Here is a 15,434-nt window from a genome sequence, read left to right as displayed (position 1 = left end):
CTCTACTCAACTCAATAGAGGTTTACACACCAGGAATCAGCATGAGTAAAAGGAGAACAAAAAGCAAAGGTAGCTATTCTGGCCAGTAAGAAACATTCTAAAAAGTAGAGCAATACCTTTCTCAGGCCAACCATAATGAGAGAATGAGCGGGAAAATGGCAAATCCAATGTAAACCAGTGTAAAGTGACACTTTAATATCACATACATACTCATAAGATGTCAACCCAGCTTACGCCGGGCCATGAAAAAGGCAAATTCCATGCCAGGGATTATTAGAGAAGGAACTGAAAATTAAAGTGCCACTATTATAATGCCATTATTCAAATGGATGGTGGACTGCATTTGAGTACTGTGTACGGTTATGGTCACATCACCTCAAAAAGGATATTGTAGGTTGGAAAAGGTTCAGAAAAGGGCTACCAAAATATATATATTCCAGCTGGTATTTGTCTCCATCCTGAGATGAAAGACAGATTCCTTGACAGGTGGGAAACAGAAATGAGAGGGGAACTAGTTGGATGTTGTTGTTGTTAAAATTTCCATGCCACCCTCCATCATTTTAGGTGATACACTAAGTAATAATACAAATGGTATGGCGTGTTCAGTGACCCAGGTGGTTATTTTGAATTGATGTAATCGTCACTTAGCTCCAGACTTGCCACTTGGCAAATGGAAGGGCTCCTTCTTTTTCTAGAGGAATCTAGCCGAAGCTCCCCGCTGGAAGAAGAGGGGAGTCCATTTTTCTCCAGATTCCCTCTGCAGGCCACAGAGCCACTGCCCCCCACTGTGCCAGAGAGGGTCCCCCAGCCCTTTGAAGCAGCTGTTGTGAGGCCACAGGGAGGTGGAGGAACAGACCAAAAAAATAAGAAATAAACCCCCAAAACTGGTTCCTTTCTCCAGCACAAGCAAAACACTGCTCATTGCAAGTCTAGAGCCAGCAACCGAGCTAATTTTCCTTTAAAAAAATAGCTTCTATTTCAGAGGTATCACATCTTCTCAGCCCTCAAACTGCTGTTTAAGCCTCCTGCTACTGTGGCGTTTTGTGACACGCGTCGCTATGAGTGTCAAGTGTACAGAAAGGTCAGGGAGGGAGATTGAGATGCATTCTGTTTCCATCCACATTTCATGAGTTTGCTTCCATCCTTTAGGGCGGGCGTTTTCAGGTGTCCCGTTTCCGAAGGAACTTTTGCCACAACCACCCATGTGCTGAGCTACAGCAGATTCCTCGTGTGTTGCAAAGGATTCTGGGGCATATCCTGGCATTCCCCCTCGGTTCACAACAACATCTGGCAGCTTTGGGCAGCTGTCAGGGCCTGCTGCTGAGTGGACCCCCTAAAGCCCCATTTTAATAATAATAATAATAATAATAATAATAATAATAATAATATCCAACCCAGCATTCAGAGCAGCATTGGCTTGCTGAGCCAAGGTGCCAAGTCAGTTTCCCACAATGCTGCTGGCATAGCTTTGCTCTGGTGCATTGTGGGAAATTCAGCTGTTGGCAATACTCAGAGACCTTGGGATGCTACCAGATAAGTCCAAAGGGTCCCACAGACCGAGGAAGAGGCCTACCAGGATTCAGTTGGCCTAAGTCCCCCTCAAACCTGGAACCGACCCCAAACCAACCTAGTAAGCCTCACCCTACATTGCCTATCCATGAATTGAGAGTATACCCTTCAACTCCGACCACATGTTGTGGGGAAGGCGGACAGTGACGGATTATGTTTTTAAAAGCCAGGTAGGTTTAAACACCTTTGATTTTCTCAACAAGAAATTCCCTCACAAGCTCCAGTACTCTTAGGAACACGGCTTGAAAAGCAGTGCTTTGAGGAAACCATGGGCGTATTTGTGTAGCTTTAAAAAAGGGGGGGTGGGGAGTCAAGGTGGACAGAAATGTAAAGTTCCTCATTCCTTTTGTGGCATCCCCCCTGCATTTTGCTTTAAAAGATTAAAGGTCTTTAAAGGATGGAGCTCCCTTCCTGCCTCTGAATTTCACATCTCGCTCGATTCTTTTGAATATGTAGGAAACACGAGTGCGGCCAGGTTTCTCTTCTCCATTATGTGGGGTGTGTGAAAGCGCACAATTGGTGCAGGATTGTTCATATAATCATACACATTAATGTAAGGAAGGTCCCTGCCCCAAAGGAGCTTACAATCTGAATTCACTCAAGATAACATCCAGAGTTTCTTTTTTAAAGGGCAGTCCCATGTACGCCTTCTCAAAAATTCAGTGGATCACTCACTCCTGGGAAATGTGAGTATAGGATTGCAACCTAAATAATCCAAACATTGTGCAATATACCTATGTTTTTCACCCTACTAATCTGGATTGAGATCACTGTACAGTAGTCACGTTTTCAACAGAAAGCATTTTTTAAAAGTTGGTCCACAGTGTTGACTGGTAACTGAGAACTGTTATTATAAAAGCCACAACCTTATTTCTGGTGTTCAGAACATTACTGAAGTAATTTCTTTGTAAATTTGGTACTATGTTGTTCGGAATGGTGTAGTTTTCTTTCTTAATTTCCCCCCGGCTTTCAGAAAACCAAAGCAGTTTAGGAAAACATTCAAAATGCTGAGCATACACACATAAGCGAAATATTTTAATGTCAGTTCATATTCATAAAAGTTACATTGTTTACATAGGGTTCATTCGTATATAATAAAATTTCATTTGAATGAAAAGGGATTATTTTTTCCTTCTTCTTTTTTGGCAAGCCTGTTAAACAAATTAACATATGCTTTGGATGTACAGCTTAAGAGGAATATAGTTATCCAAAAATCTTTTGCAAGAGAGGTTGCCTTTGAACAATTTCAAGGCCTTCGTTTCTGAAGTAGTAATAACATTTTAACCTTCATAGCTAAAATTCAGCTATGGGTTGGATGGCGCACAGATCAAGTCTTCTATTATTATTATTTTAAAAATTGTGAAGTGAATTTCCTCATTGCATAGTGAACATGTAAACTTATTAGGGATCGTTAGGTTAACACCTTTAATGGTGTTATATACTGTATTATGTTAGCCTTCCTAAAATGATGGATAAAATAATGTAGCAGGAGGGTAAAAATCCATTAGCCATTGCCACCTTAAATACTGGCAAGGAACGAGGGTGTATTCCTCATCCACAACTCTCTCTGGCTGCTAGAAAATCTTGCTGGCTCCAAAATTTGGGAGGAAGAATTACACCACTATATCAAAAAAAATTTAAGCCATTGGAGAACAATCCAGCCAAATTAATCATTCTACAGACCCATAGATTTCAATGGCAGAAATGCAAGCTGAAAGTTGGCTGGATCATGCCCATATTTCATGATGGATATTCATTATCTATGTCAGTTGTGAAGAAGAAAATGGGAGAAGAAAATGAAAAGCAGGAAAAAATTCCAAGGAAGTCATTTTACATTGTGCAACGTCCTTCGTTTGCTATCTAAAATGGTTCCCACACCCTTTGTTTTGGTGGGAGGGAAATGTACTGTTGCACCATTTTTGTTAAATTAAATTAATTCCAACAGTTATGTCTGTGTTAACTAGGTTTGCATCAAGTAAAATATTTATTAATGAAACTACTGTACAAGAAACATCAAAGCGAAATGCATCATACAGAAAAAGTACACTCTAGGTGACAGATGAAAAAGTGCATGCAGATTGCTTTAATTTTATTTATTTTTAAGTCAGAAAACAGAATACTAATCTTGATCCCTATTGTCTTGAACTGGTGAGAATTTTCTTCTCTGAATTTACAAAATGTCATTGAACATATATGACTAATACACATTGGCAAGCAAGATGAATGAATGTCAATTTTTGGATTTTATTTTACAGGTATTTTTGCTTGACAATTGTGAGTTTTTTAAATATTGTGTTTGTTTGTTTTTTTTAAAAAAGGAAGAATCTTCTCATATTGGACTGGGTGGTACTGCCAGGTTGCTCTGATGCCATACACAGCCTTCAGGTTTTTAGTTAGACACCGTCAAATAACATATCTTGTGTTAACATTCAGGAAATGACATTGAGTCTATTTTTAAAAAAATTATTTTTGGCTCAATAAATTTTAAATGTATGGTTTATCATAACCTAATATTGTCTTTGTCTTCACTGCAGTGGATATCCGATCAAACTTTCCCCTTCTTTTAATACTTTAGGGAATTTTCAAACGTCGGGATGTTTGGCTGTAATGCCCCAAGATTTGTTCTCCCTGAAAGAAATCATAGTGACAATTTATTAAACTACAGAGCAACCTGGCTTTTAGGGGTCTGTACTTTTAGATTGTGCTCAATATACCTAGCAACTAAATTGTGATGCATTTCATCATCATTATTGGTTATATTTTTCATGCAATTACTTCCGCTTCTAAAGTGCCTGGGGTTGGGGGTTTGGTTTATATATATATTTTACTTTTAAAAGAACATGGTCAACCTGACCCTAAACACAAAAGGCCACAATCCAGTACGAGTTGCTTGTGATTTACAACATAATCCTATACACATTAACTCAAAAGTAAGCCCCACTGAGTTTAGTGGGGCTTACTGCCAAGTAAGTGGGTATAGGAACGCAGCCTAAGTCCCACTAAATGCAATGGCATCCATTGATTTCAATAGTGCTTCGTTTTCACTAACATTTCGGATTGTACCCCACATTAGCTTAGAAGTAGGTCCCACTGATTTTCAATGAAACATAAACTTCCAAGCAACTGACCCAATCCACTTAAAGTTAGTTGCATTTGCTTTCAATGGGACTTGACATAGGCTAGTTGCAACTACTTTATCCAATTCATTTCAACTGGATTTAAGCACAACTAATGTTCATTGCATCAAAGCCACTGTGTTTAGCATTGCAGCCTAAGACAGGGTTATAATATCAAATCAGTGGGGCATTACTTTTCTTTTTTAAATAAAAAATAAAAACCTCTGAAATTTCATCATGGATATGTACTAGGAAGCAAAAACTTAAAAATAAATCCTGTTTTAATATAGCACTAAGATTACTGTGTCCACCATCACACACTCACACATACAGTAAAAGCAACACAACATACTGCCATGGGTAAGACTCCATTAAAAAAAAAAAGATGAAGACAAAAATTGATGGTAAATAAAACTCCTTCAATTCAAAATGGTTTATTCACACAAATTTAATAGGATATATCACAATTGTTTGGTCCATAAATATTTAGGGGAAATAGTTTCTATACAATGCATTTCTCAATAAAACAAAGAAACATGGACAAGTTTGCTAGACCACTTAACTGTACTAGAAACACGAAGCTCAATATATAAGATTATTGAATTTATCAACTATATCCGAAAGAGTGCACAACTGCTTTCTATGACATGTTTGTCCCCTCTACCAGGATATACACCATAAAAAGAGTTTCAGAAATAAGAGGTAAAACAGTACAAAACTAGTGAGGTGTCAAAAGGGCTTAAAACAGTTAATTTAACAAACAACACATATATATCCTGATTTTTTCCCCCACAAGCTTACTCCCAAGTTATCGCATAAGGCACATTGTAGAACTGAGTTATAATTAGTCTACTTAATAAAGTAGATCTATAGTACCATATAGTTGTTCTGTCAAAGAACAAAATTTATAAGTATCAATATTTTTTTTTGTACCTGTAAAAGTGTATTAATAAAGATCTCAGCCTCTCCAAGGTTGTTTGGTCTGGTTAGTGGTAAATGCCCATAAGGTAAGAGAAACAGGAAACGTCCAAGGTTGGCACCTCAATCCTAAATGTATCAACTTGGAAGTAAATTCCACTCAAGTCATTTGAACTTACTTCCATCTAAACACGCTTCAGGTCAGCAAGCCTTAAGCGTTCTAGAAGATGATGACCACACTTGCTAAATATATAACGACAAAGACACATTTTCCTCTGTTACAGTGTTAACATCTCTTCCATTGTTTTTTTTTAAAAAATAAGCTACTTTTCTGTGCTAATTTTCTAAAAACCCTGAGCAAAAGTTACAATAATGCACTTTAATGTGGGCAGTGAAGTGTCAGTATGTATCCACGCATTAGTAGAAAACAACAAAAAGAATTCCTTTTTTTTTTAATACCAAAAAATAAAATTTAAAATGAAAAAGGAGATTCTACTGAAGGGAGGTTTGGAGGAGGAGGAGGAGGAGGAAGGGGTAAAATCCAAAGTACTTGTGCAAAAGTTAATCTTAACAATCCACCCAAAGCAATATCTTCTTGGCGGATTTTGGTTTGGTTCTGGAGTGTCTCCCGTGTCTAATTAGGGGGTTACTGGAATAAAGGATACAAATGAACATTCACCACTGCCCAGACCATTCAGACTTTTAGCTTAAATTAAAAAAATAAAATAAAAACAAACACTTGCAAATGTAAACTAGGAAAGGTATTTCCAATTAGCAATGCATCCACAAGGCTTCTGAGTTTGGCAGCTTCAATGATTGCCAGCTTTAAATCCCTAGGGGTTCCCCCCCACCCCAATGCATTTTCTCTTCTTCTACATTATTTTTTAAGGGGAAAAGCTAGATTTAGCACAGAGCCCTTTAATTTAAATGGGTTCAACATGCTTGGATATGTAGCCAGTGTGTCTATCAATGTACATGGTAGTGTGTTTAATTATATAAATACAAGTATACACACGCATAGATAGAGATATGAACTGACGATTTGTAGAGGGCACCGTTTAGCAAAAGTTTGCCATGATTCTCGCTCCTTTGGAAGCCACGGAACAGAACTTAGTAACAACTAGCTGAAGTTCTGTTGATTTTAATGGGCCTTGTTTAACCAGGTCTGATGCATGTTTACTTGGAAGTAAGCTCCACTAAGTTCAAGTGGGCTAACTTCTAGGCAAGCATACAGCTGCAGTCTTACATTTGCTGGTTTGTGCCTTTTGACGTCAATACATTAACGTGGCAGACAGACACCATCTCATGGGAAAAAAATCAGAAGGATGCTCAAAACAGCAATGAATACAAGATACTGGAATCAGCTTTTAAACGTCTTAAGAAATTATATTTTGCTTATTTCCATCTGTTACCTTAATAATAGGAACACTCGAGCCAGAATTGTGTTTGTGATTTTGTAAAAGAAAAACCAACAGCACCTCCTCCCTGATCTCAGGTATGTTCCAGCCAGTCCCATTAGGAATTAAAAGTGTTTGATGTATGCTGGATTTCAGCAGCAGGAGAAAACCCCAGCTCAGAAACGTTTCAATCTTCAATTGTTTAGCCGCCATCCCCAAGCCTCTTAACCCAGAGCAATCTAATTCATTTCAATGGAACTAGCCCAAAGCAAGTATATAGAGGACTATAGCCCTTTTTATAATACCCAGGCTTGCTATGAAGAAATGTTGTCCTCAGACTACCCAGATGATGCAAGCTCTATGCACTGGCCCTCCAATTTTAGGAATGATCCAGCCAAAGCTAAAACTAATGAAGACTCCTAGTAGTTCTGTGGGAAACAGATTTAACTCTCTTGCTGAAATCAATGGGACCCAAACTGTTTAGTTTTGTGTGGAATGAGCCAATTATTTGTTCCATTCTAAATCAATAAAATCTTGATCAGATATTTGTTTGCTCCGAACAGGGGTGCCAACTTGAATAAAATATTGGGGGGGGGGAGGTTAGCTCCACCCAGAATAATTGATCACATGCCACAGTGCACACACACCATTTGAATGGCAATGCCCATCAATTGGGGGGGTGTGGCCCCCTCAAATATTTTATGGGGGGCAAAGACACACTCACACACTGCCCCCTAGGAGTTTGCTCATGTGGCTCCGAAGTAAATCCCACTCATCTGAATTAGGATTATTCCCAAGTGTGCATAGAATCAGGGGGGTTGCATCTAAAATGGGTATGTTAGAAGAAAGTCAAGTTGGTGCTGTCTAAGCAGTAGGAACTTCACAGCTATGAAGTGCGTAAACTCAGCTGGGGTTTTAAACATACCAAAGAGTTGTATAATTGAACTGTGGAGTCTTTCTCACACAGACACAACTTCTGAAAACAAATTGTCACTTCCTTCTAGGGAAACTCTGGGGAAACTTTCTACAAATTCTTGATGAAAATGTGGTAGTGGGAAGTTGGATCTGGACTTCAAGTCACTAGCTAGTGACCTGAGCTGGACCCAACCATCCATCTAAGAAAGTCTGTAGGACTTCCCACCAGTGACCGCTAATATGTGAAGACTTGATTTTGTAGTTTCTTGGATTTATACTCCACCCTACCCAGGACACACTTTCCTCATCTGATTTCCTAACTCACCTACATTAGGCCTGATAATAACTGTGCAAACTTCAATTAAACAAAACAACAACAAAAAAACCCTACTGTTATGCATTAACAAAAATCTTACAAGGGTTTTTTCTGCATAGAAAATAAAAAGCAACAAAATTTAAATGTCCTGATCATAAAATAATAGCCAGCATTGGTGACCTATATATGTTTTTGGAGCCCAGCTCCCATCAACTGATGGTGGCTGATGCTGTCCCATCAATCTCTGGAGGGCATCACTTAAGTTGCCCCTGCTACAAAATGAGGATTAGGAACCTAAAACTTAAAGTTGTTCCCATACAATCTTTCAGTGGTGATATACTGGTGTTGATTGAAAATGGCCACAGTGTTTTATACTAAAAAAAACTGACTGGCCACAGAAGAGTAGGCCAGAGTGAGGACATACTGACCTCAGGATATTAAAAGCACAGACCATCTACAAGTCAAGGTGCAGATGGTGGTATTTGAGGGGTTGAGACCCATGTTTACTTGCAAATCAGCCCTACCTCCAGGATTCTTGATATTCCCATGTTTGAGGGGGAAGGCAGACCCAGATCTCTTACCATAGCCCTATACCTGAGGCGGGGTGGAAGGAATAATTATTCTAAGTATTATGGAGATGACCTCAGGGTGAAAGAACTCTCTGTGAGTATTGACTCTCTAGTACCTAGTCATCTGTCTGCACCCCAGTTCACATCCTATGCAGTAGCTACTTTCCCCTTCCGCCTTCGGTGGCTCTCTTTGGACAGCACCATCTGTCAGCTGCCTGCTGGGTTGGCAAGTCAGCACACACCACCACTCTGGTACAACTGGCAAATGAGTTGGAAAAGTGAGCCACCATGGACCAAAGAGGAAAGAGGAGAATATCTGACATAAGCTCAGCCGTCACACATGTCATTGTGACTTGCAAACTGTTAAGAGATATATACTCCTGACATCTATTTTAATTGCAGAAGCTACCTGTCTGCACTTTTGTAAATGAGTCGGATTTAGAGCAGAAGTTGTTGAACTCCAACTCCCATCAGCCCTAGCTGCAGTCCAAACAACATCTGGAGGGCCACAGGTTCCCTATCTCCAATTCAGAGGCAGCTTTTAAGGCTGCAAGTTGGACCACGTGCATACCATACAATGAAAGCACATTTATACCACTGTAACAGTCACAGTTCCCCACCACCGCAAGAAACCTGGGAACTGTAATTTACCTCTCACAGAGCTACAGTTCCCAGTACCTTTAATGAATTGCAGTCTCCAGGATTCTCTGGGGAAAGTCATGTGCTTTAAATGGACGGTGTGACCTATCCTCATTTACATAGAATTATGTTCAGCTGATGTCAATGGGAGGCCTAGCCCTGTTATGTGGCAGAAGGGAACAACTGCCTCAGGTGGCAGATTTGGGGGTGCTGAATTTGCTGACCTTTACTGCCAGACTTTCTTTCTCAGGCACCAAAACACCTCAACCTTATTTGACCGACAGGAATTTCTGACATGTTTATATGTTCTTTAAGAATAAGTTTGAGGATAACAATCCATGCCTTTTTTTTTTTAATAACACAATTTTCTGACTTCCATGGTAACCATTCACCCACCCCCATAAAAAAAAAATCTGGAAATAAGGAACATACAATTTTAAGAGGCACTTAATAGAATGATTCAATAGTTTCCCTTTAATTAGGCAGTGGTTTAAAAAAAAAAATTCCAAAGACAATTTAGAGACAAAGAATACGTAGTTGTAGAACAGAAGTCTGTTACTGCAAACTCATTTACCAAGTGGCTGCAGATGCTACCGACCAAGCTGGTTTTCCCCAAACATTTTGTGGGTTTGTTTTTCTTTCAAAAAATAAAAAGTCTTGCAAATAATATTATTAATAATATAATTATAATAATAATGGAGAAAGAAGAAGAAGAAGAAAAAAGTAAGAATGTTTCTCTTTTTTTAAAAGTCAAATGTTAGAAAAGGTTTGTTAAGGTAGTTTGTGAGGGGCTTCCGGAATCGTGGCTGTCCAAGTTAGAGGTCACTGATGACACTACAGTGATAGTGGGATTGGTCAGGTCTGTTAAAGTGGTCGCAGTGCCGGGTGGAGTGAGAGCGCCGCTGTCTGCTGAGGGCGGGGCCGGAAGCGACGTGCCGTCAGCTTTATCAACACCCCCATTCTCCTGCCGCAAAAGGTTCCTTCTGAATTTGGCTCGTGCGTTTTGGAACCAAACCTGCAAACCAATCCCAGTTGATTTCTTTACCAATGTTTGCCTTTTGATTTTGATGGTTTTCATAGAAATCATAGAATTGTAGGGTTGGAAGGGACCCCAAGGGTCATCTAAGTCCAACCCACTGCATTGCAGGAAGCTCTCCGTTTCTCTCTCTTTCGTAGCCGCTTAATGCATTTTAAGGGGTGTTTCGGTGGCCCTTTTATAATTATTATTATTATTAGCAAATCCTCTCTTCCAGGCTTTCCACCCATCGGTTAACTCTTTTGATACCAACTTGTCTTATGGGAAATGCCTTCAGGCCCCTGTGTGTTGTGGCTGATCCTAGGGCATGGTCACTTCAGGCACAGCACTACCGAGGCGGCTGTGGCGCCTTCGTTGCTTCGTCTGAACTGAGAGGGCAGTGCTCAGATTACATGGGGGGAGGGCCTTGATGAAATCTATAATCCGCACCCACTCATCCACCCACTTTTAAGCTTAGCTAAAAGCTCAGGCTCCCTGTATCATTATTACATCGTAAAAATGCCCCTCAAAACACACCAACACACAATACTTTCCTGCAACTGTGCATTGCAGAGAGAGTTTGGTAGAGGCAGGCAAGCCACCTTTCAGAAAAGCTTGCTTGCCATTACTGACCTTCTCCCTAAGGAACCTCTGATGTGTTCCTACGAAGTCCCAGTTTCCCTGGGACACAGCTGGAAAACCACCGATCCACATCATAATTGGAGTCATTATTTTTTGGCTTAGATTTGTTCTGTTTAGAATGCTAAGCCGAAATCTATAGCTACTAATCCATGTCTTTCTCCAGGATACGGTGAAGCACTGCTGGAAACCGACCTGAGAAGTTCTGCTCAACTATTCATGCTAGAAGATCATTGCGTTGATGGGTATGTACCTTAGCTCTTTTCTCATCTCTGCTACAATATCTGGGTTTACTACCCCAAACACAATTCTTAGGGTGGAATTCAGTGTCACATTATGGTGATTCTCCTGTCATCCCAAGCATTCCTGCTTGCCAGATGGAACTCCTCCCACCCCAAACCCCCCACAAACTGTTCTGGGGGTTCTCCAGAACTCATTGCTCGGGTTCACATTCATGCAACTATTTAGTTGAATCCATCCCTCAGTGTTTTATCCACCAAAGTGGTCCCATCAGTGCAAGGACTTCCACCTGTACAATGGTGCTTTCCCTCCTCTCCTAACCCCCCCCCAACTCTCCCAAATTACTTCTGGGCGGGGGGTCTGAAGAACCCTCAGAACAGAGGAGTGGGGTGCAGGGAAGGGAATTTATTTTGTGCAAGTGGAAGTCCTTGTGCTAACTGGTTAACTTTTTTTTTGGACACAGCCCTAAAAGTTGCATTTGGGGTGATTAACTTACACAGACATTTTAAAACATGAAGAAGAAATGCAAAGAGAAAGAAACTGTCTCCCAATAATGAACTACTTTTCTTACACTCTTTGCATTCTGTTTCACTATCAGGTGAGTTACTGCTTTTGCTCAGACACTACTTTCCCTTTGCATATACTTTGCTTAATTTTATTTAAATATCTTCCATTCATTGGTGGTGGTGGTGGTGGTTGATGGTTTCTGCAAAGCTGGCTTACAAGATACGATAAACTATGGGCAATTTAAAGGTATGATTAATTTATTTTTTACAAATGGGGGAAAGCTGCCATGAGTCTAATTATCATTCTTGCATGGTGATCATTTATTTTCACTGAGTAACTCAGTAGACAGACCTCAGATCTATCATATTCCCAAGAATAACCCAAAGTTGATCAATGGGAAACATTCCTAAGAAATGCTCAGTTTGTGGGAAAAGTCAGAAAGTTAAAGGTGGATTTTTTCCCTACATAATCAGCAAACCTGTGAGATTTATCTCTTGCTGGATTACACTACTATGGGCTTCAGGAGTAGCAGGGTCAAATGTTTGAATGTGCCCAAAGCAGATTGAAAATTAGCATGTAAGGGAGAAGACTAAGCTGGCACCTCCTCCCTGACATGCTAGCTCTATATGTGGAGACAAGTTATTTTTTTCTGGAGGGACATTGAGGAAATCTATCCCCTGCCCACATTCTAAAATGGTACAATCCAGCAACAGATGTGTCACATGGGGCTGCTGATCATGCATAGCAGCCCTCCATTCTGTTTAATAGGGAGGCCCCTTAACGGACCAAAAAAAATGGGGAACTTCCATAATGAAAAATTACTACAGGGGGAAATAAAAGTTTGTACTCAGTGGTTTGACTGGATGCCCAAGGATTGTAACTTTCATTTGCCTTCAACAAAGCCTACTAGTTCACCAGAGAAAAGGCTGCCGCCCATGGAACAGAGGGTCATGGATGAATGATAATCCAGCTTCTACCTAGGGTTTTAATAGGTCATAAGATTTTATGGTAACTATATTCGTAATGTATTTTTGTCGGTGTTTGTCCTTTGATGCTATGGCCTGTCGGCTACGCAAATAAAGCCTACTAGTTCCTGTTTCGGTTAAGAAGGACGCTACATGAAGGTCCTACCCTGATGAGAGCAGAAGATCTGCTCTTCTGAGAGCTGGATGCCCCTTCTGCGCTGGGAGGTGTTGGCCCTGGAGGGTAGCATCATGCTTCCCTTGAGCTTTCCCTGGGTGCATTTGGATCTGAAGGTATACATGTTTAGCCCTGAACCCTCTGTATCTATGGAAGGACACAACTCAATGAAGCCTAGCACAAGGGTGATGGAAGGCGTTGGAAGTAAGGGATGTGCTATTTTGAAGTGGAGGGGGGACGTTTTGTAATGGAAGGCTCTTACCTGCAGAACTCTCTTAGTTAGGCCCGTCTTCTGGGCAAGCTGCTTGAGGTCCTTGGCATCTGGGTTGTGGTTAATAGCAAAGTAGGACTTCATGGTGCGGAGCTGGTGGTGCTTGAAAGAAGTGCGCATGCGCTTGGTCTTCTGAGATGGGGGATAAGGCTGCTGGTCTCTGTCCAGGTGGTCTGCCTCGTTCTCATTGCAACCTGTTTGGAGAAGCCACAGAAAATGCCCAAAGAGTTGGGTGGAGATCCTACATGAACATCTCAAGCAAGCAGGTGCCATGGAGGGGAAGGGCCATAGCTCAGTGGGAGAGCATCTGTTTTGCATGCAGAAGGTCCCAGGTTCAAGCTCTGTCACTTGCAGGTAGGGCTAGGAAAAGACCCTTGCCTGAAACTCTGGACAGCTGCTGTCAGTCAGTGTAGACAATAATGAGGTATATGGGCCAATTGTCAGACTCAATATAAGGCAGCTTCCTATGTTCCTAAACCCTTTTTAAAAAAATAAGGGAGAAGAGACGGCAAATATATTTCCCCTAAGTATGGGATTACATGTTACCAGGCTCATATAATACTGTGGTGTGTTACATTGCCTGAATGCAGTATTATTACTACCCTCTGCAAAGAGCACATCTATATGTCATGCCAGATAAGGTGGTACAGTATTGGACTACCACACTTCAGACAACAGGTAAGGGGAAGTGCATTTTTGAATGCTCTTGCAGGATTAAAATAGGAATAAAGGTGGTGCCTGAATGTAATATACTAATGTATCCGAGAGAAAGATTTAACATAGCACACCCTGCAACATTTCTCCGATGAAAATAGGGACATACTATTTATTATTATTATTATTTATACCCCACCCATCTGACTGTGTTGCCCCAGCCACTCTGGCGGCTTCCAACATATATAAAAACATAATGAAATGTTAAACATTAAAAAACTTCCCTATACAGGGCTGCTCTCAGATGTCTTCTAAAGGTTGTATAGTTATTCATCTCCTTGGCTCAGGGGTCACCTACATCCACACCCTCCAAGATTTCTCTGGTGAAAATAGGGACTTCCTAAGGACAAGTGGGACACTCCAGGATCAAATCAGAAATCAGGACAGCTTCTGTAAATCTGTGACTGTCTCTAGAAAATAGGGACATGTGGATGGTCTGACATAGACCTCTCCCTGAAGCATTAGCTTACAATATGCAGGGACGCGTTTTGTTTTATTCTTAACATGGGGAAGCATTAAGAAATATGACACAGAGGCCATTTCTATCCCATGGACATAGCTAGGGGAGTGCAGGGGGGCAGCTGCCTCTCCCAAATCAAGTAAACATATAAAATACTTAACAAAACTGACCAACTGCGTCACAGATAACTCAGTTCTGCTTCCCTCCCCAACATAAAGCAGGTCCCACTAAAATAAATCCTGGCTACGCCCATGTTTTATACCGTGCATTTAAATCACCATGATACCACTTTAAACAGTCATGGCTTCCCCCGAAGAATTCTGGGAGCTATAGACACCATTCCCCACACAGAACTGCAATTCACAGAGTGATTTATCAGACAGTCTCCGTTCTCAGGGAATTCTGGGAACTGCAACTCTGAGGAAACAGGGGTCTCCTAACAACTCTCGGCACCCTTAACAAACTACATCTCCCAGAATTCCTTGAGCGAAGCCATGGCTGTTTAAAGTGGTATCGTGGTGCTTTAAATGTGTGGTGTGATAGTGGCCAGGGAGAGAGAGAGAGGCTCCACCAGCAAAATGCTGAGACAGAAGTGGTACAGTCCATAATTCTCCCATTTCATTTCACATTAAACCCCAGAATAGTAAGCGAAATCACTTGTGGGTGCAGGGGGAGAAGTGCTGTTTAGGCGGAAGTGCCAAAGGGTCCACCTTGGCCTTTTCCTGTTTTAAACATTTATTATGTTCACTGCTTCCACATCTGTTAAGGGAGCCGGTGTTTTGAGAACAAGCCTGCCAGGTTTCACTCCTTTTGCATTATTATTTAAGGGAAGCCTCTTCCCCGGAGGCGAGGAAGAGCTTTGCAGCGTGTTCCCAAGGAATTGTTTAAAATCTCGCTCAGCATTTTGAACAGCAAAAGGGAGGGAAAATTCACTCACAGAAATCGGCCAACTGTGGCAAGAACTGAACGTTGCACAGCCCTCTCATGTGCTGCTGACATCCTGAGACCC

General features: G+C 41.0%; 1 protein-coding gene and 1 long non-coding RNA gene across 5 annotated transcripts in view; one reads left to right on the top strand and one right to left on the bottom strand.

The window, feature by feature from the left end:
* The first annotated feature begins 1,393 nt into the window (after nt 1-1,393).
* LOC310765441 overlaps nt 1,394-15,434 on the top strand; it is a 49,401-nt gene continuing 35,360 nt past the window's right edge. For both annotated transcript variants that reach the window (XR_014549585.1, XR_014549586.1), the window contains exons 1-2: nt 1,394-1,739; nt 11,260-11,338. This is a non-coding gene — a long non-coding RNA (uncharacterized lncRNA). The remainder of the gene's footprint in view (nt 1,740-11,259; nt 11,339-15,434) is intronic.
* LHX9 (LIM homeobox 9) overlaps nt 3,069-15,434 on the bottom strand; it is a 37,924-nt gene continuing 25,558 nt past the window's right edge. For 2 of the 3 annotated variants that reach the window (XM_083620339.1, XM_083620340.1), the window contains exons 4-5: nt 13,243-13,445; nt 4,204-10,454 (exon numbers count right to left, since the gene is read on the bottom strand). In XM_083620339.1, the coding sequence (XP_083476465.1) occupies nt 10,197-10,454; nt 13,243-13,445 (461 nt within the window). In that variant the 3' untranslated portion in view covers nt 4,204-10,196. The other variant, XM_083620341.1, reaches the window with a different exon arrangement.

This window comes from Podarcis filfolensis, assembly GCF_964270895.1.
Source record: "Podarcis filfolensis genome assembly, chromosome: 6".
NCBI classification, from domain to species: domain Eukaryota; kingdom Metazoa; phylum Chordata; class Lepidosauria; order Squamata; family Lacertidae; genus Podarcis; species Podarcis filfolensis.
The sequence above is the reverse complement of the archived record's forward strand: the minus strand, read 5'-3'. Positions and strand labels throughout refer to the sequence as shown.